This window comes from Dromiciops gliroides, chromosome 5, assembly GCF_019393635.1.
Source record: "Dromiciops gliroides isolate mDroGli1 chromosome 5, mDroGli1.pri, whole genome shotgun sequence".
Taxonomy (NCBI): domain Eukaryota; kingdom Metazoa; phylum Chordata; class Mammalia; order Microbiotheria; family Microbiotheriidae; genus Dromiciops; species Dromiciops gliroides.
In genome coordinates this window covers 55,793,280-55,814,837 of record NC_057865.1, presented here as the reverse complement: position 1 = coordinate 55,814,837, position 21,558 = coordinate 55,793,280, and the positions used below count along the sequence as shown (strand labels likewise).

Genomic DNA, 21,558 nt, shown 5'->3' with positions numbered 1-21,558 from the left:
TCCTCTTTTTCATTAAAGTCCCATTTTTTTCCTCTGAAAGATTATGTTCAGTTTTGCTGGGTAGGTGATTCTTTGTTGTAATCACAATTCCTTTGTCCTCTGGAATATCATATTCCATGCCCTCTGGTCCTTTAATGTAGAAGCTGCTAGATCTTGTGCTATCCTGACTGAGGTTCCACAGTACTTGAATTATTTCTTTTTGGCAGCTTGCAATATTTTCTCCTTGACCTGAGAGCTCTGGAATTTGGCTATAATATTCCTAGGAGTTTTCCTTTTGGGATCTCTTTCTGGAGGTAATCAGTGGATTTTTTCCATTTCTATTTTATCATCTGCTTCTAGAATAGCAGGGCAATTTTCCCTGAGAATATCTTGGAAGATGGTGTCTAAACTCTTTCCTGGATCATGGTTTTCAGTTAGACCAATAGTTTTCAGATTATCTCTCCTGGACCTATTTTCCAGGTCATCAGTTTTTCCCAGAAGATATTTCACATTGCCCTCTATTTTTAAAATTCATTTGGATTTGCTTTATTGTGTCTTGGTTTCTCATAAAGTCTTCCATTTGTTTAATCCTAATTCTTAGGCAATTATTTTAATCAGAGAGATTTTATACCTTCTTTTCCATTTGGCCAATTTGACTTTTCAAGCTGTTGACTTTTTCTCATGTCTTTCCTGCATCACCCTCATTTCTTTTTCTATTTTCTCCTCTACCTCTCTAACTTTATCTTCAAAGTCCTTTTTGAGTGCCTCTATGTCCTGAGACCAATTACTCTTTTTCTTGGAAGCCTCAGATATAGGAGCCCTGACTTTGACATCTTCCTCTGAGGGTGCACCTCAATCTTCCTTGTCACTAAATAAACTTTCTATGGTCCTTACCTTTCTCTGTCTGCTCATCTTGCCTTTCTTTTACTTGACTTTTAGCTCCTTAAAGTGGCGCACTGTTTCCAGGCTGCAGTATCCCAAGCTTCAGAAGTCCCAGGTGGTATGATTTAAGGAGGATCAGGTTCTTCACTGGCCTGGCCTGTTCCCTGGGCTGTAGATGACCCCCAGACCAACTTGCTAATCAACCAGTTTTGTGTGTTATGGTTTTCAGTTCCAACAAGCCTGTGCCCCTCTCCCACCTGGGTCACTGCTACTCAAACCTACATCCTGGTTCCCAGCAGGGTTGAAAAACCCAAGTTCTGCCTCAGCACCAGCATAGACCCCTGTAGTCTCCCCCCCTGCCAAGGGCTCAGCCCTGTCACCAGAATGTGAGATTAGTTCCAGATGACACTGGTGCTTCAGCTGATTCAGAGGCTCTGGGGGTCTCCTTCTCTGGTGAGTCCTTTCTGGGACTGGATCTGTGTCAGGGTGACTATGGAGTTGGGCTCCACTCCTGTCTCAGCACAGCAGCTCCCTCCTGATCTTTCAAGCTGTTCTTGGTTAGAAGATTATTTCAGCACATTCTTCTGTGGGTTTTGCTGCTCCAGGCATTGTCCTATGGCATTATTTCGATGTTTTTTTGGAGCGATCGTGTCATGAGTTTGAGAGCTCACTGCCTTTCCTCCGCCATCTTGGCTCTGCCAGACATAGATTTTTTTAAAGACAATTTCTTTATCTCACTAAAACTAGAAGGGCAGAGGCTACTCACAGACCTGAATACACTAATGATATGTGCAGGATCTTTGACCTGCTCTGTTTCCAGCCTAAGTCAATTCTCTCCTTAGGCATCTTGGTGGCCTATCACTTGCAGAGTCTCTTCATATTAATTCATGATGCTAAACTTAGTTCGGTCACCTGATTGGTACAGTCCACTGCAGCTCAGTATTCCCAAAAGATCTGCCAGCCTCCTCTTTCCTAGGAGTTGGCATTACCTTATGGTCATTGCCTCATGGGTTTTACAATTTTCAGTTATGTTATGCTACAGTAACTGAAGAGGTCCAGCTAGGTGGTGCAGTGCAGATAAAGTGGTGCAGATAAAGTACTGGCGGCCTCAGACACTTGACACTTACTAGCTGTGAGACCCTAGGCAAGTCACTTAACCCTTATTGCCCTCCAAAAAATAAATAAATAAAATAAAATAATTGAAGAGCCTCTGTGTGTATGTATGTATGTGTGTGCATGCATGTGTGTGAGTGAGTGACAGATGGGGGGGGGGGGAGAGAGAGAGAGAGAGAGAGAGAGAGAGAGAGAGAGAGAGTCAACTTGTTCTTGTTGCTCCAGAAGACCTAACTAGGAATTTTGGTTGGAAGCTGAAAAGAGGTTGCTTTAGGCCTAATATAATACAAGCATTTCATCAAAATTAGAGTTGCCCAAACTTGAAATGGGCTGCTTTAGTAGGTAAGAGGTTCCCCCTCACTTGAGGTTCTAAAGTAGCAGTTGAACATTCCATTGGTGATGTGGTTTTTGTTTGTTTGTTTTTTTTTTTGGTGAGGCAATTGAGGTTAAGTGACTTGCCTAGGGTCACACAGCTAGTAAGTGTTAAGTGTCTGAGGCCGGATTTGAACTCAGGTCCTCTTGACTCCAGGCCCGGTGCTCTATCCACTGCGCCACCTAGCTGCCCCTGGTGATGTGGTTTTAAAGGACGGATTAAATGAGATGGCTGTGGAACCCTCTTCCAGCTCTGGAAATTTATTACTATGTGACTCACAAAAGGTGAATATAGGGGTTTAGTCACCTCAAAGTTAAGGATTGTTAATATGTCCTATGCACTTCCTATTCCAAAAATAAAAGAAAAAAAAAAGGGAAAAAGGAAAAAATTGGGAGACAGGCTGTGGATGTTTCCCAAGGTTAGCATAAACCTAAAAGGGGCCTGTGCTTTGATTCACAGAAGTCTTGCTTTGCATGAAGCAGGCTCCTTATTCATGATGCCAATCCCCTGTTTTCAAGGTTAGTTCCATTTCTTTTGCAAGTATTATTGAAACAGAGGTGGGAAAGATTAAGAATTTTTTTCTCCCCTTCACTGAAATTAGCTCGTGGATAATGATTTACGTCAGACTCAATTATTCATATGAACTTCTAAGAATGACTCGCGAGGAAGAGAAAAGTTTTCATTTGATAGTAATGGGGGGAAAAAGGAAAAGCATGAGAGATAAATGCAGGAAATCAGGATCAAAGATTTAGAGTTGGAATGGAACATTGAAACCATCCAGCCCAATATCCTCATTTTCTAGATGAAGAAACTGAGCCCAGAGAATGAAATGATTTGTCCAAGGACACATACAGAACAATGCAACTAGAATTCCAACACTGGTACTGTAGGTCTCAAGTTCAGCACTCTTTAATAACACTGTTGATAATGGAAGATTAATGAAGAGAGTGGCCCCTAGGCTGGGTGTGAGACATGGATTAGATCAGAATGTCAGGGTCCCTTCTCCCCTCCCACCTTGTAGGGACCTACGATATTTTTATAGAAGTGAAATCAGGCTAAAGTAAACATCGGTGATAATTTTGGAGGGGAAAGGAAGTCACAAAAATTACAACATTGTAACATGTGAAGGTAAGGGGGAAAGGCAGTCTCACCTACTTGATGATGAGAAATTGTGTGGGTTGTTACAGGCTAATTATATTTATTAGCCTCTCAGGTATTACTGCTGCAATGCAGGTATGCCCCTAACCCCCATCAATGGTCACCCAACTTGCCTTACCCTAAGGGTATGGCATCATACACTCTGTCAGTATATAATGAATGACCCAATAAGGCTACTCAGTTAATATAATTCATTGGTTTATATCAGGGAGCATTTTTTTTAGGCTCACAGCAAATAAAAATCATAAGAGTATCATAGCAGGATCTAGAATTAGGGAGTATATACAGAAATACTGTGAAGCTATTAAGAAACCTGCTTTTAGGGGACAGCTAGGTGGCACAGTGGATAAAGTGCCAGTCCTGGATTCAGGACTACCTGAGTTCAAATATGGCCTCAGACACTTGATACTTACTAGCTGTGTGACCCTGGGCAAGTCACTTAACCCTCAATGCCTTGCCCCCCCCCCAAAAAAAAGAACTATGGAGTCTGAATTCAGATAAAAGAATACTATTTCCACTTTAAAAAAAAATAAAATTTTTTAAATAGAACTGGATTATTTTAAATAAGATCTTAGAAATTATAAATTAACTACCAGAGTGGAGATGATAGCATCACTTATGGATGGTGAGCAGTTTATTTTGTAAGTTACTAGTTAGTACCTGTAAACTGGTCTGGAATAAAGAAGAAAAGCATATTTAATATCAAATGTAGTGTTTTTTTTTAACAAATTCAAATGAAATGAATTGTTATCTCAGAGGATGCCTGTGTGCATCAAAAAATGAAATTTAAGAATCAAAATTATATAGCATGCTTTGAAAATGTTAGGTCAGATGCCAATATACCCATATATTTATCATCATGAGCTGCTGAGCTCCAATTCCACCAACTGCCTATTGGATATGTCATACTTATTATTTCTCCCCTCCCTCTCCCCAATCTACTTCTTTTCCAAACTTTAGTATTTTTGTAAAGGTCACCCACCACCATCCTTCTATTTGCCTAAAAGTCTGCAAACAGAGGTATCTTTAAATCCTCACACACACTCCAACCAGTTGTAGATAAATAGATAATTCCTGTCCTTTATGATCAAAGAGGACCGAAATGACATTACGATGTTGGTGTCAGCGTACAGTGTGTCTGACTATGGTCGATCAAACCAGTACAAGCTCAGAAGCCTCTACCACAAATTGGGCACAAATAGTCAGCATGAATATTTGGGAAGGTGATGTCTCTAAATTTGCACATCTCACATTTCTTTTTGAGATGGTATAATTCTGCTTTGCTCATAGACAATAGTTTATCACTTACCATGTACCAGGCACTGTGCTGAGTGCTGATGGGATAAACACAAATAAGCAAGCAGTCATTGCCTAAAAGAAACTCATAGTCTCATAGGGAAAAGCAACACAACACACAAAACAGAAGTAAAGAGGAGAGAGTATGCTGATGAGTATTTGGTATAGAGATAGCCTGAATGTGGCATGGGGAGCTGACTCTAGGCAAGACAAGATTGGGTACTAGAATCTCAATCCCTTCCTTAAATCGATTCTGCCTTGATAGGACTGGGCACATCTTCTGATCCCTTTTTGTTCAATCCTAAACCAGTGACAGAGGCAACTGTGGTCTTAAGTCCTCTGGCTTATGCTGCTAGCCCTTGTGCCATTTACATACAGGATGAGGCAATACCAGGCAGGAGGGAAACATAGTTGTCAGCCCCCATGATCGACAGCATCCCCCTCTTATGTGACTGGATCGATTAGAGACTTCCCACACTCTGGAGTCCCACTAAAGTGTCCTTGCTGTTCTTCCCACACGAAATCCCATGCCAAGTCCCTGTATCTTTGCTTACCTATTCTCATGCCTGGAATGCACTATCTCTTCCTCTTAGCAGCTTCCATCAAAGTCCATATAAAAGCCACTTCCTGTGTGATGCCTTTTCTGATCCCCTCATCTGCTGGTGTCTCCCCCAACATCCCAAATATCTTGTATTTATTTTGCAAGTATTGATATGTATACAGGTTGTCTCTGATGATAGAATATAAATGCTTTGAGGGTAGATAGCAGTTCATTTTTGTCTTTTTGCTCCCAAGTAACATAGTCTGAACTTATTTGTCGATTGATTGACGAAGCAAAATTATTTTACTAGGAAAACAATCAGTTACATGGACTAATGGGTCCCATTTGCCTTTTTTATACCCCTAATGGAAGCTTTGTGGCAGTGTTTTACTCAAATGCATATCATAATTAATGCCTAGACTCTTACCCCTCATATAGAGCCATAGACTATTTTTTAATGGGGCAATGGGGGTTAAGTGACTTGCCCAGGGTGACACAGCTAGTGTCAAGTATTTGAGGCTGGATTTGAACTCAGGTCCTCCTGAATCCAGGGCTAGTACTTTATCTATCCACTGCACCATCTAGCTGCCCCTGCCTAGACCATTTTCAACCACTATTTTCTCATATGCTACTTTCCTCACCTTTGTTGGAATTGAAAATAGGCTCATTGTGTCTTGAAGGTCATAAAATGGCTCACTACTTTCACTAATATCAACATTTTTCTTTTGCAATTTAGCAAGATTCCTGAACACTTGAACTTAGAACAAAGATCCATCAACCAGAGTCTTTTTAATTAACTAGTTTGAATGAAAGCTTAATCAAATGTAGAAGTATACCATAGAAACCTTAAAGATGGTGCTAGATATTCCTCACATGGCCCACATTCTGTTTGCCTGCATGAAATCGTATACAGATATCTCTCTACAATCTCTGTCTATATCTATATCTCCAGCTATTTTTCCCTAGAGTTCTATTCCAATGCTTCATTGTTGCATGGAGGTGACCCTAGATTCTAGAAAGTGATGAGCAGAAAGTACAAGAACTGTTCAAAAGGATTCGGTTACATTCTCAACAAGCTGTCTTTGATTTTCCAGAGAAATATAAGGAATCTTATTACAAGTAGACTGGCCCACAGTACTGAATTATTTGGCCTAAACAATCCATGAAATAAAAATAGAAAATGGTTCAATCTTGTATAGGCCTTCCATTCTGCAGTAATTCCATAAGAGCAGTGGAAAAGGTGACATAAGGTGCTAGGAATCTCAACATTTTAAAAACATCTATAAACATTAACTTTGCTGCCCGTACTGTAAATGTGACATCCATTGGCCAATGACCAATGAACAAAGTTTACATACTACTGGAGGAACTGAAGAATATCAATCTTGACGTTCTCCCTAAAAATGAAATCCAATAACAAAGGAAATCGAAGCAAGGATGACTTATAGGTTCTCCTTAGAAATATAGAACAGTTAGCCAAGATGGTTTTATTGTGAGGCCAAAGGCAACAAGAAACATCACTTCATGGAAAACTTGGTCCTCTCATATTGCAGTGTTCATGAAAAGTTATTGCAAATAGACCACCATGAAAAAAAGCATAGTTTATATGTCACCACCTTTTGCAAAAGTTTAGGTAGACAAGATCTATATAGACCTTGGCCAGACTGTCGAAATTAAATCAACATATTCTTTTATACTCAATGACTTTGATACAAAAGTATTCATAAGGGAGAATGAAGAAAAAATGTTGGAAAACGTGGTTCAGGTCTAAGAATTTTGTAGATGATTTAGATACTCCATCCCTAAATATCATCTATCCTTTCTTCCACAACAGAGTCAGGCAGTGGTGGCTGGCACGTAGTAGGGACTTTTGTTTATATCAGAAGATAAAACAATGTTGAGGACTTCAAGACATAAATTCCCAAGGTCTATGAAGGGGTAGAAAGTACCAGAGCCATGAAAGGATTGGAAATCATGGATTATTACTTTTTTTTTCAGGGCAATGAGGGTTAAGTGACTTGCCCAAGGTCACACAGCTAGTAAGTGTCAAGTGTCTGAGGTTGGATTTGAACTCAGGGCCAGTGCTTTATCCACTGTGCCACCTAGCTGCCCTGCTAGTAAATGCTTAACAACTGGCTCTCTGAAAAGAATATGTGCACATTTAAGTTTAATTTACATAATTAATATTTTCTCTACCAATTCTTAAGTCTGTGAAATCCACAAAGCAACAAATCACGCCCTGATTTGTAGCATTTGCCAATTTCTGAGGTATATTTGCTCACACTAAATATTTAACCATTAGTTCTTCTCTGGTGGAAGCTAGCTCAAGTACCCCCCTGACATCAAGCAAAAGATGGACTAGGGAAGCATAGGGTGTTTCAAGGGTGTTTCCTTAATCTTCTGATTTATCCAACTGATGTCAGCACTATGACCTTAATGTCCTTCTTTGCTCCCATTATTATTCACTTATCACAGGTACTTCATTTACTTGGATGAAAGGGCCAAACAAGACTGTTATTGTTGTTTGTCCTTCTTGAACAGGACCATGACATGGGAAGGAGATGTCATGACTCCCAGTGAATTGGATTTAAGTGAGAAAGAGCTGGGTAAAATTACCAGTCTCACTCTCTCCTCCAGAGCCACCTAGATCCAGTAGCAAGATATATATCAGGATGACTGCAGATGGCTCTGATGCAGTAGGAGACCTTGGCTTTTTTAAGCTAAGGTTTTTTTTTTTTTCCCCTAGGTCTGTTTATCTGAAGCAATGCCCATTCAGTGAGTAAGGCTAGGTAAGAAGTGAGGCAAGGAATGGTCTCTTTTATCTAGTCAAAAAAATCAGTCTGGGAAGGGAAGACCTCAAGGTATCTGGACAAAACAGAAACAATTGATATCTATCTATACCCACTCTGAGCCATTGAGAGTCAAACAAAAAAAAATGACCCAAAAAAGACTTGGGCTGGGACTGACCTACTGTTAGTCAATCAATGAGAACCAGAATTATTTGGGTTCAAGAAAGGAGCCTTCAAAAAAAAATTTATCCAATAAACCCCAAGATATCTTGGGAGATTTTAGCAATCAAATTGTATATTTCTTTGGGCAGAGCACCTGCAAGTAAGGGTATGATTCCCTAGATGGACAGAGGGAGAGAAGGGAGGAAAAGGAGGAGGGAAAGAGGAAGATAAAGAGGAAAGGAGAAGGGAAGGGGGAAAGGAATGAATGAACAAAGGAATGAAGGAATGAAGGAAATAGCAAGCTGTATTGTCCAACTGGACCTGGCCAGTTGAGGCCCCAGTGGGACAGCTACTACTTACATATTGTTGTTGTTTGTCCATTTTCAAAGAAGACCATGATATCTGGGATGAATGGGTCAAACAAGGCTAGAGTTTTACTGAAAGAAAACAGAAATAGCTGATGGGTAGAGCTCACCTGGGACTTAAGTACTGTAATATACATGTGAAAATAGTGTAAGGTTATTGATTTATTGTTATTTAGTCACTTCAGTCATGTCCGACTCTTCATGACACCATTTGGGATTTTCTTGGCAAAGATATTGGAGTATGAAAAGCATTTATTATGTACCTACTGCACAGCTAGATGGCACAGTGCATAAAGCACTGGCCCTGGATTCAGGAGGACATGAGTTCAAATCCAGCCTCAGACACTTGACACTTATTAGTTGTGTGACCCTGGGAAAGTCACTTAACCCTCATTGACCAGCAAAACAAAAAATAATTAAAAAATATTATGCACCTACTACATGCTTGACACTATGATAAGTGTTGGGTATACAAATGAAAAAAACCAACAAAAACAGTCCTTTCCTTCAAGGAGTTTACAAGCTAATGGAGGAAGATAATGCATGAAAAGAATCTAAAAAGCAAGGGGAAATGCCAGAGGGTACCTGGCACAGAGTATGATGAAGCAATCTCCATGATAATGAGTTTCTTGGTGATGTGTTTATCTGGTGATAAGTTTATACTGGTTGGGGCATGATGAAGGTGATAGTCAAGTCAAGCTAAACAGGGTAGCTGGCTGGGGGCATGATGGAGAAACCAAAGAAATCAAAACCAAGTGCAGCTGAAAGGGAAATGAGATTTCTGAGGATATGCCAAGGACATGCTTTCTTTACAGCCTTAGAAATGGCATGGAAAATGTTAACCATTGCTCAGAGAAAACAAGGTCTTGTAGACATTGAAAAAATTCCCTTCTTCCCTGGAGAATATCCACTGACTATTGCCTTCCAAAGTCTTAATCAGAATAGAACTTTTAATCATCATGTTCTTCCTTTTTCAACCAATCAAGCATGCAAACAAACATTTATTAAGTCTATGAAATACTGGGCATTGTGGTAGGTACTATATATAAAAGTAGCATTTCCTTTGACCTGAAAATATTATTCTTAGGCATACTCACCCATTAGCTTCACTCACCAAAAAAAGGAAAAAAAAAACCTTTTACTACCTTTCATATCAAATAAAAATCTTGAATCATAGCATAAAAATGTATATAGGCATAGAATGTAAGGTCTTAGAAATAATTTTGTCTGTTTAATGATCTCAAAGAATGAAAATAATTAAGCTCCTAATAAAGGCAAAGGAAAACTTACCTTCATTAACAAAGTCAAACAGTGTACTCCCAGCCAGCTAAAATCCTGTCCTGAACTATTGTGGGGGTTTCCTAAGAGATTTACATAGAAGAAAATTGACTAATTTACATAAATCTTTCCACAACAACCCCATACTTTACAAATGACACATTTAAAAGCAAGGGTATAGTGGTAAATGTTTTACAACCAGCTCTATGGAAGAAAAAAAAGTGCCCAGGACACACTTTTAACCTACATTATTGACATCCCCTCCATTCTCATTCCCTCTCTCCCTCTCCTCCTCCTCCTCCTCCCTCCCTCGCTCCCTGGCTCCCCCCCCCTCTCTCTCTCCCTCCCCCCCACATGATAATCAGAAAAACAATAAAACAAGCTGTGATTTCCAGGGTTTGTCTATTTCTAAGAGGCAAATTTCAGCTCACACTGCAAAAGGAGCTGGAAACTCCTGCATAGGTGACTCAGGGAGTATTTTCTGAGGTTTCTTTATTAGGTCTGCACCTGAAATTGGAGAAGAACCCACTCTTCACCTGGGCCAATCAGGCTCTGAGTTTTTTAGGGGTCAGTTTTCATTGATGTCTCTCTTCAGAGTGTTGACAGAGGACACACCCCTCAAAGAAGTCTTTAAAAGGTAGAAAAGCCACCTAATTGTAAAATCAGAATGCAGGAGGTATCTCTTGTCTAGGATGTAGCAAAGAATGAATATTTATAGGAGTATGGAATATAGAGAACAGTCATGATTAAATATAATGAATCATTTTGTCCATTTTTGAAGTTAATCCCAAATCTCCTGATGGACATGATCTCTCCCTCCTCTGAAGACTGATATCAGCCTATGATGGCATTTAGCTATGTTGCATAAAGCAGAAAAAAATAGTTTTGTGAGTTTGCTTCATTCCTCTCCCTCCCCATTCCACCCCCAGCAATACACATTATAATATAAGCTCAGTGAGGGCAAGATAAATCTTAATCATCTCTATAGCATCTAGCATTATATCATGTCTTGCATATACAGATTATTGAGAAGAAAGAAAATCTTGACACCTATTTTTTCAAGGAAATTACTTAACAGAGCTGAATATAAAAAAAGTTATATGATAAAAAATAACTTAGAAAATAGGCAATGTCTTTTACAACTCTGGTTAGAGGGAGAATTCAAACCTAAAATAAATAATATTTATTCTAAAAGATAAAATGGGCAAATTAAATTATATGAGATTCAAAAGTTTCCCAATCCCAAATGAAATAAATGCAATTAGAATTGAAAGGGAAATAATTGGGGGAAATCTTCATACCAAAATCCTCTGGTTAAGATTTCATATCCAAGAAACACAACTAATTGATGCAAATACAAAGAACAAAAGGCAGTGGATAATTACCCAATAGATAATTGATTAAAGGTAGATCTCAAATGAAGAAAAACTATCAACCATATGAAAAATGTTCCAAATCACAGATAAGAGAAATGCAAATTAAAACAACACCTCACCACATGCTCATCACATTGAAAAGGCATTGAAAAGGAATATAAAAAAGGAAAATAATAAAGGTTGGATGAGCTGTGGGAAAAACCAGCACATTAATCCATGGTTGATAGATCTGTGAAATGACTCAAGCATTCCGGAAAATAATTTGTAACCACACCCCCAAACTCACTAAGCTGTCCATAATTGTTTACTTCTATATAAGTATATATCAAAAGGAGCTCAAGGGGAAAGGGAAAAGACCCATATATACATGAATATTTACAACAGCATTGCTTGTTGTATTAAAGAACTGGAAATAAAATAGATATCCATCAACATGGGAATAGTTGAGCAAATTGTGGCATAGTAATAAAATGGAAAATAATTGTGGCAGAAGAAATGATGACTGTGATAGATTCAGAGAAACATGTTAAAATTTGAATGGACAGATGCAAAATAAAATGAATAGAACCAAGAGAAGCAATTTATATGACAACAGTAATAATATAAAGGAAAATGACTTTGAAATCCCTCAGAACTCTAGTCAAAGCAGCAAACAATAATGGTTTCAAAAGGCTGATGATGAAACATGCCTCCCACCTGTAAAGAATTAATTATTATTTGAGGTTTTTATGACCCCATCTTTTGGCTAAAAAAAAACCAAAACAAACCTTGGCACACAGACTGGCCTCTGGGGCTCCTCAAACAGAACGGTGATCCACCCACTGGTTATAGCTGTTACCATGGTGCTGGCACCTTATGTCATCACCACTCCACAACGCCTACATGGGCCTGGCAAAATTATGATTGGAAGCCCAGCGAGGGCAGTCATGTGACTATCAGAGTGGCCAGCCAATTGGCTGGGGTCTGTGTGGTCAGCTTGGGGTCTGCTGGGGAAAAGGGAGATTTTTTGGCCATTCTAGCTTGAAGTTGGAAGGTGACAGGACACTGCTGTGTGCTCTCAGCTGATTCCTGAGTGGTGGTATTATTTAGGTTGTATAATTTCCCTTTCCCCATTTTATTTCCTTTCCCTTGATACTACTGATCCTGTTTGTGTTTTTTTTTTAAGTCCGTTCTTGTTAAATAAATCCTGCTCTATTTTGAGGGAGTCTGTCTGTCTCCTTCCTTGCCCCAATATTGCAGCAAGCTGCTTAGCTAACACTCCTTAATTAAAAATAGGTCCCCACACACCTTTTGGCAGAGAAGTAATTGACTAGAGATGTGGAATGAGATATGTAATTTCATATATGGTCAATGTATGGCTTTGTTCTGCTGGGCAGTGCATATATGTTACAAGAGAAAATTTTTACTCAAGTGTGTGTAGAGGTTGAAGTTAAAAGGGTAGAGTAATAGATAGTGATATATACTCCAAAAAAAGGAATAGCAATAAAGCATTTTCAAAAATTCACAGAATATGAAAAGGAGTGCAGAAAGGTACACAAAGTAATTTTGTTACTACCTTGGTTAAACTTTGTATATATACACACACATATATACACACACAAACGTATACATATATATATGTGTGTGTAAAGAACTATAGTTTACAGAACTTCACAATTTCTTAAATAATTCTCTCTTATGTCTTCCTTTTTATATTGAAGTGTTTATTAGTTGATGATTATTAAATTCAGAATAAAAAGAAATGTATCATAAATGTACAAATATCCTTAACAATACTTTTTTTTTGTAGTGCCAATGATTTGGAAAAAAAGCAGATTTCCATTCTTGGAAAATGGCTCAATCAATTGTGGTGCATGAATATCATGGAATATTACAATGTCATAAGAAATGACAAATAAGAGGAACAAAGAGAATCATTTGAAGACATGAATTGGCATCAAGTAAAGTAAGCAGAACCAAGAAAACAATACATACAATGACAACAACAATGGAAAGGAAAAACAACAAAAAAGAAACAAAAGGAAATGTTGCTAAATTGTATTGACCAAGGTTGACCCTGAAAGAATGAGATTGTGCACCTTCCTCTCTTCACTAGAGAAATGGAAAATTCTCCTCAATTTATCTTGCATCTAGTTCTTTGCTATTACAAAAAAGTGGTACTCTATTTTGGTGCATGGATATGGAACGTGGCATATACTGTTATACTCAGTTATATGTTGATCAGTTTTGTGAAACTACTTTCTTATTTTCTCTTCCTTTTCTCCCCTTTCTTCTTTCTTACAAGATATAGTTCTCTGAACAGGGGTAAGAGGAAGAATATATTTAGAATTTAAGGTGCTATAAATACAAATGATACCTATTTTTTTAAAAAAAGATACATGCCAGACATCTTTTACTTTGCTAGGTTATGAAAGACCTAATCATAAAATATCAGTTATTAAAGAACTGAAATTGAAAATCCCATTAAGAGTTATTAAGAAGTGTGTGGTAGGCATAAGCAGGTTGTAACATATTAAGAATGAGGAATTATGGAGGATTAGAAGTGAAAAGGCTATTATCTGCCCCCTCCCCCCCAAAATGTGGGTTATATAGCAATATAACCAATAGACAGAATGTCTGTCCCATTGGCAGCTGAACAAAGTCGAGTACTTAAGAAGGCTATATGGTAACCTTATATGAAAATTGTGTGGTAGATTTATTAAAGGGCATGTATATGAATCAATCAGGAATGGCAGGAGTGAATGGGTGGTGATCCACATTGTTAAAGGGACTACCCACGCTGGTGACATTTTATATCAGTTGTAGTTTTGACTGCCATGACTAGAACTGTTGGCTGTTGATGTGGGGGTACATTACCCTTTTATTACATATCCCTCCCCTTTATTATGATGAACTCATATAGTATTGGTGGTAATAATGTGAAATATATTTTGTGTCTGCCAGCAAGAGCTTGATCATAAATGTCTTCTGCTACAGTCAGGGGGACTTGATCAGTTAAGCTGCTTCACAATGGAAGATTTAGTTTTATTTTTGAACTTCATCTTTTGATTGCAGTCTGGAAGAGATTTCATTTGATGAATACATAGCAGACTGCTGACATACAGGGCCATTTAGGCTTTAAGAGCTTACACATTTATAAAAACGAATGAGCTGAAATGTATTTTCTTTGTGTGTGTGTGTTACCCAGACCTAGGAAGAGATGATAGAAAAACTTTCAAGAGGAGTAGAAGAGAATGCACATTTTTGTCATGTTAAAACCAGATTTTATTGTATTCCTATAAAATTGAGTGTGGTTATAGTTTGTAGTTTCTTAGAAAGGCATGTATTTTTTACATTAAAGATGTTGCAGTAAATATGCATATAGGTATACTGTATGTTTATATATTTCTATATTTTGTGTATATATACATATATATAATCTGAAAACTATATAGTCCATTTCAATTACTATAGACATTCTTTATTAGAGGGGCAGAATATCAGGGTAATTTCTTAGAATTAATTCAACAGTTCCTATCTTTAAAATGCTACGAGTTTGAATAGTTTGGGAAACTAAGAAACATCCATTTAAAACTGTCTTAACCTTCGACTTTATAAGAACACAATACCATAGTGCAAAATCTGAATAAGTTAATAAAGTGAAATGATGGCTTATCTTTACCTAAGACACAAAAAAATTAATTTACAAATGACTATATAGTGCATAGAGAATGATGAAACAAGGTCACAGGAATTAATTTTAAAGGAACCTTGAGAATCCCAGCAAAGACTATATTTTAATGTTATGCTCATATAAAGCCAGCATTAAAAGAGACAGCCAACCGAGTATCAGTCCAAAGTTCTGCAGGAGAAACATCAACCAGGGTCGCTGAGTTTGAACGTGAGTCATTTCAGGAAGCTAAAAAAAGAATAAAAAAGAATGAGATCCAGATATATTCATGGCTGGGAAAGAAAGTTTTATGGGAAAAAATGAGAAACTGTGTTGTTCAAGACTTAGTAGTAACCTTTCAGATTCTTGATTCGGTTACCATAATTAATTAAATTAAAATGGCAGAAGCAATTATATCACTAGAAGTAGCATCTGTAAGCTGTATGGCAAAAGGAAATATCATGAGATCAAGTAGGCTCCAAATAGTCTCACTTTTCATTGTTTTAATATTCCCAACTGGGGGAACCTAAATGAAAAATAGTACCTTTACTGTAGAAAAAATTAGTATATTTAGATCCTTCTTAACTTGGTATTTGTGAATTGAAAAATGTATGTGTGTATATATACATATATGTGTGTAGCTACATATATGTATATGTATGAACATATATAATTATATTTCAATGTAATTAGTATCCTCTGTAATTATATGTATTTTATTTTATGTAGTGAAAAACATTCTTCTGTAGGTTTCACCTGACTACCAAAGGGATCCATAATATAAACAAGGTTAAGAGCCCCCTTTTTTAATTGTTCTGTGTAGTCTGTTAAGCAGATAAATGATTTCAAGATATTATGCTTGCTTGCTTTCCTTCCTTCCTTCCTTTCTCTCTTTCTTTTGGTATTTAAAGAAATGCCCAAGTGACTCTTCGTGAGCTTTTTTTTTTAGGACCACAGAAGCATAACTGGATGAAGCTCTATATTGTATCAAGAAACCTATGCTGTTACCTGACACATTTGTGAAATATTATTGCCCATACTTTGAGTGATTTCCCTAGGAACCTCTGTGAAGCAAATCCCAACAGGTGGCAGTCTTACATTAATTTCCATAGAGGTCTTACCCCCTCTCAGTTGAGTTGTAGGTCTGACTTTGTCACTCTGATAAGTTTTCGTTTCTATCAGAATGCAAGTTTCAGTTCAACAGAGAGGTGGCCTTTGTTCCTCCAAATTCAAATAGTTTACCAACATAAAGAGTCAAATATGAGTTTGAGATAAGCAAGGTAACTGGATGATGACATTAGAAAAGAGTGAGGCCTGTTTTGTGGGGGGGAGGGGGTCTGGGGTTTATTTATGAAGTTTATTCATTTAGAAGATGATTTCATATTATGGACATCTGTGATTCAAAACACCGTTATGGAAGAATTTAGTGTGCCCTCAAAGCACTGGATGATAAAGTTGGAAAATGCTGGATTTATAGTAAAAGAATAAAGAAGACTTGGTTTTACAACCCAGCTCTCCTATCCATGTGACCTTAAGCAGATTGCTTCATGTCTCTGGGTCTCTGTTTCCTCATATATAAAATGAAGGAGTTAGAGTAGGTGACTTCAAAAGTCTCTGTTAGTTCTGCTGGTTGTATGACCTCAAACCTACCACATTTTCTCCATGTTCTTATTTGCTCAAATTTTTAATGGAGGCTAGTCATCTTATTGCACAGAAAACCTATCTGACCCCCTAGTTATCTTGAATTCATATCTTTAGCTTCAATTTATCTTCATGTCTTCAATTTAATTAATATGTTTAATTCATAATAATTCACAGGTAATCTTCGAGTTTGAGACTTGGAAAAGGCCTCAGATGTCATCTGTCCTGTTTGCTTTACAGGTAAGGATGCGGAAGCCCAGAAAGGTTTTATAATACAGAAGTGCACTATATAGTATGAAAATTCAAAAAGAATTGACAAGAATATGTCTATCATCAGGCAGTAAGCTTATTAATCATATGAAAGCCATTTGTATTCCAGTAAAATACAAGCTTCCTGAGAACAAGTAGGCTTTTTATGTTTCTCTTTGTATCTCCAGAGTGTTGAGTTGAATTAATTTTATTCCAATAAATGTTACGATGCAAAACTGCTGCTCCACTTAAATATGAGGTTATGCCAAACCTTCCCCATGTTCCTCATCCTAACCCCCTTTTGGGCAGGAAGAGAAAGGGAATAAACATTTATAAAGCACCCATGCTGTGCAGGCACTATGCTAAGTGCCTTACACATATTACCTCATTTGATCCTCACAAGGTCTTATTCTTTTCCCATTTTGCTGTTGAAGAAACTGAGGCAAACAGATTAAAAGACTTTCCTAGGGTCACGCAGCTAGTAAGTATCTTAACCAGGACCCAAATTCAAGTTTTCCTGACTACAAGTATCATGTGCTACTGACTCCTTTACCTTGTAGCCTCTTAAAACTTGTAATACCTACCTCTTGGGATTTTGTGAAGATCAAATAAGATCATATTTATAAAGATCACTAGTGCATCAAATAATAACAAAACCCATTTATTTAATCCAAAAACCTCTTTGGGCCAAAATAGTTGCCCCTGTCTCCTTGTACAGATAGAACTTTCATTTCTGAACTTTTTCTTCTAAGTAAGTCTCCCTTCCCAAGAGATCCGGGTGATGGTTATATTTTCAGGGGCATGCTCAACTTATACCTCCTATAGGATGCTTTCCAATATTGGACTTCATTCTGTCAGTCATTCTCCTCTATCACTCCCATTCCAGTCTAAGCAACTAGGGAAAACCAGAAGCTGAGAACAGAAATAAAAGATACTAAAATTCACCATAAAAAGCATTCCCATATATTGTTGCATTTATGGATCTGACGCAAATCAGTAAATGAGATAGAGATTTCATTTGCCAAAGATAGGAATGATGAAAAGGGACAGAGGTTAACAGAACTCTGCCATTAAATTCTTTTCTATATTTTATAAGACATAATGGGTACTCAAAGTACTAGCAGACAGCACAACAGTGAGCAAAAACTTCAGAAACTGGGAAGAAATATTCATCTTTCTAGGCAAGGTTGATCATGATTTGCACGGCCCATTCGAGCTTAGAAATCCAACCCAGATATGTGGTGGTTGTTGTTTTAACCCCCAAACATACTGTACATAAATTGGCTTTGCAACAAGTTCCAACTAGACTGGTTTTTTGAAAAGGCCACTTGGCTCTTTTTAGCAAGGTTATGGATACACACACAAACCATAACAGCTTTTGGATAAGTGCCAGAATAGCAGAGATCCCCACAGGAATTGTGTCCCAAAGAGATACAAATATCCCACTGTCCTGCCAAAACTCCAGCTATGCATGATTATACTGAGAAGATAGTCCCCCTCATAGGAATCAGTTAATTTTGGAGACAAATGAAGATGCAGAATGTCTTCTGCTTTTAGGACAATATATTTGGGGAGATTTTAGATTTAAACAGTTTTTAAACCAGGAAATAATGAGTTGCCATCTTGTTTTGTGACTTTGATATACAAAAATGTCTCTTTTCTCCCATTGGGCGATTGGACATCCTTATTTCTCAGTGTTTGAGAGCCTGACATAGATTCTAGAGATAAATGGAATGAGCTAATGGACAGTTGATGTTGCTCTTCAAGCAACAGGGCTTGGAAAGTTACTGAAATGTTATTACTTAGAAGCATTGCCCAGGGATTATACTAATAAAAACCTTCAGGCTTCTTCCTGAAAATTGCAAACATTCAAATTGAAGTTAATCCTTGAAGAATTAATATCAGCATCCTTTGGTTGGTCACTTGCACTTCTCTCCCCATCCCGCATCACTGACTAAGGCAGGTGTTCTTCACTTTTTTTGTGTGTTCATGGACCCCTTTGACAGTCTGGTGAAGTCTAAGATCCCCTTCTCAGATGAACGTTATTAAATGAATGAAATAAAATACATGAGATTACAAAGGAGACCAATTATAGAAATACATTATTTTTTTTAAAAAATCAAGTTCACAGACACCAGCTTAAGAATCCTTGTCCTAAGGTTTTCCAACCTCTCCTCAAGATCAGAAAATGCTAGGACATGATGTTCTAGGAGTTTTAACTTTCAAGAAAAATAGAAACTTTGCCAAAATATATCTAACAGACCTGCCAGTTCTTAAGTACTTTACCCAAATTCAGAGTCTTCGTGCATTGATTAGAAATTCCATGAGGCATACCAGAGCCCACACACAAAACATGACTTGTCTATGCATATGAGACAAGTACTTTTTTTAATGTTACAATCTGCACAATCGTCTGCTTTGGAAGTAGGCTTTACTGTCCCAGTTGGAAACTTTAAAAATGTTGAACACTATGTTAAAAGACCTTTAGTCCTGTTCTGATGATTCATCATGGAATGGAGGTGAATCGGGTTTTCAAAAACAACAGTGGGGGGCAGCTAGATGGCGCAGTGGATAGAGCACCGGCCCTGGATTCAGGAGGACCTGAGTTCAAATTCAGCCTCAGACACTTGACACTTTCTAGCTGTGTGACCCTGGGTAAGTCACTTAACCCCCATTGCCCCACACAAAAAAAACAAAAAACAAAAAACAACAGTGAACACAAATTCTAACAGTTTCTACCAAGATCTGAGGGGCCTATGATTTTTTTTTTCAGTTTAGGAAATGTCCTGTTTGCCCATGAATTGATAAGATATTCTTATTTTTATTCTTTTTCAGTGTTTTGGAGTTTACCCTGTAGTATAGAGATTAAGAAGATGAGTTGGTATAGAGATGGAAAAGCTTTCAGATGACCTGTGTGCCTTGTCATTCAAGTATTGATTTAGCTAAGAATGGAGATGCCCATCTTATGAAGGTTGGCTACCAGGTGATAAATTCTTTCATAATAATTTCCATTCTATAAGGTACAAGGTGGGAGTGGGGAAGGGAAAGGGAAATCTACATGAGCACATGGATGGATAAAGAATGAACACCAATCAAATAGATTCTTCTCTTTTTTTTTTTTTAAGTGAGGCAATTGGGGTTAAGTGACTTGCCCAGGGTCACACAGCTAGTAAGTGTTAAGTGTCTGAGGCCGGATTTGAACTCAGGTACTCCTGAATCCAGGGCCGGTGCTCTATCCACTGCGCCACCTAGCCGCCCCCAAATAGATTCTTAAAGAGCTCAAGTCCATATATTAAGAAACAAGAAATCACTGATTGCTTTGACAAACATGAGTCCCAAGGTTTTCTCCCTGTCATGACCACTTGCCACAAATATCTAATCAAAAAGTAAATAAGAAAATAGATCTTTCCATAGTGATTTACTCTATTGTACCTGTATGCATAAGGGCCATCATGGTACTCTGGTTAGAGGACCAGCTCAGGGAGATGGATTCAGGTGCTACCTCCAATTCACATTGGCTCTGTGATCTTTGGCTGAGAGTCACAACCTCCCAGTGCCCTAGGAAAGTCCCTCTGACTTTAAATTAGAGGTGAATTATCAATCTGCACTGGTGAAAGTTCTTTTTCTACTGTATCTCTGTCCAACAACAAAAAACACCAAAATAATATATCAATGAATTTTGGAAATTGTAGACTGTATAGTAAAGCTGCTTGGGGGCAGCTAGGTGGCATCGTGGATAGAGCAATGGCCCTGGATTCCAGAGGACTTGAGTTCAAATTCAGCCTCAGACACTTGACACTTACTAGCTATATGACCCTGGGCAAGTCACTTAACCCTCATTGCCCCGCAAAAAAAAAAAAAAACCAAACAAACAAAAGAACAACAACGACAACAAAAAGCTGCTTAAACTGCGGGTCACAACCCAATATGGCATTATGTTACTGAATGTGGGGGCTGTGAAAATTTTGACAATAGTATGCCACACCTAGGATGGCATAAAATGTATCTGGTGAAAAGGAGTCTTGAGTGGAAAAAAGTTTAAGAAACCCTGTCCTATAGAACATAAAGTAAGGGGTCCTCACTAACTCATGAAAGTAAACACAAGGGGTCTATTGGAAGTTGATTTTGGTAGCACCCAGGGTTTCCCTATATTCCCAAGGGATTCTTCCTTTAGAACTAAAATTTCATGAACTCCATTCCCAAATTGTCTCTTCTATACACTCATGCCCTTGCAACAATATTGTAATTGAATTTGATTCGGTATTCAATCTTTTCCCAACGTGACAGACATGTGTAAGGATCCCTAATTTTACTAAGTTTCAGACTTTTTTTTTTTGCCAAGTGATGCTTCCTCTCTTCTGTTCCATCTGTAATTTGAACAAAGGCTGGTTTCTCGTTTGGTTTGCTTTATGGTTCTAATACTGAATATGCCAAGATTTACCTTCTGCATGACTCATCAAAGTGTGTGTAAAAGAAATGAACAAACAGCATTTGGTACTTTCACAATAGTGCATTATCCGGCAAAGGTATGAATGCTTATATCCCTTTACTGAAAATACTTTGAGATATGTTTCGTGAAAAAACTCTAAAATGTCCCTGTCACTACAATATACTATTTACTATCATTAGTTTTTTTCTAAGGAAAGGGGACTTTTTTCATTTTAAAAAGTCCATATGTGAGGAATGATTCCTTCCTGACCATCTGCT

General features: G+C 37.8%; 1 protein-coding gene across 1 annotated transcript in view; it reads right to left on the bottom strand.

Moving 5' to 3' along the window:
- Positions 1–13,063: 13,063 nt before the first annotated feature.
- Positions 13,064–21,558, bottom strand: part of SLC39A12 (solute carrier family 39 member 12) — a 115,242-nt gene continuing 106,747 nt past the window's right edge. The window contains 1 exon segment of the mRNA XM_043967509.1: positions 13,064–15,210. Within this exon segment, the coding sequence (XP_043823444.1) occupies positions 15,082–15,210 (129 nt within the window). The 3' untranslated portion in view covers positions 13,064–15,081.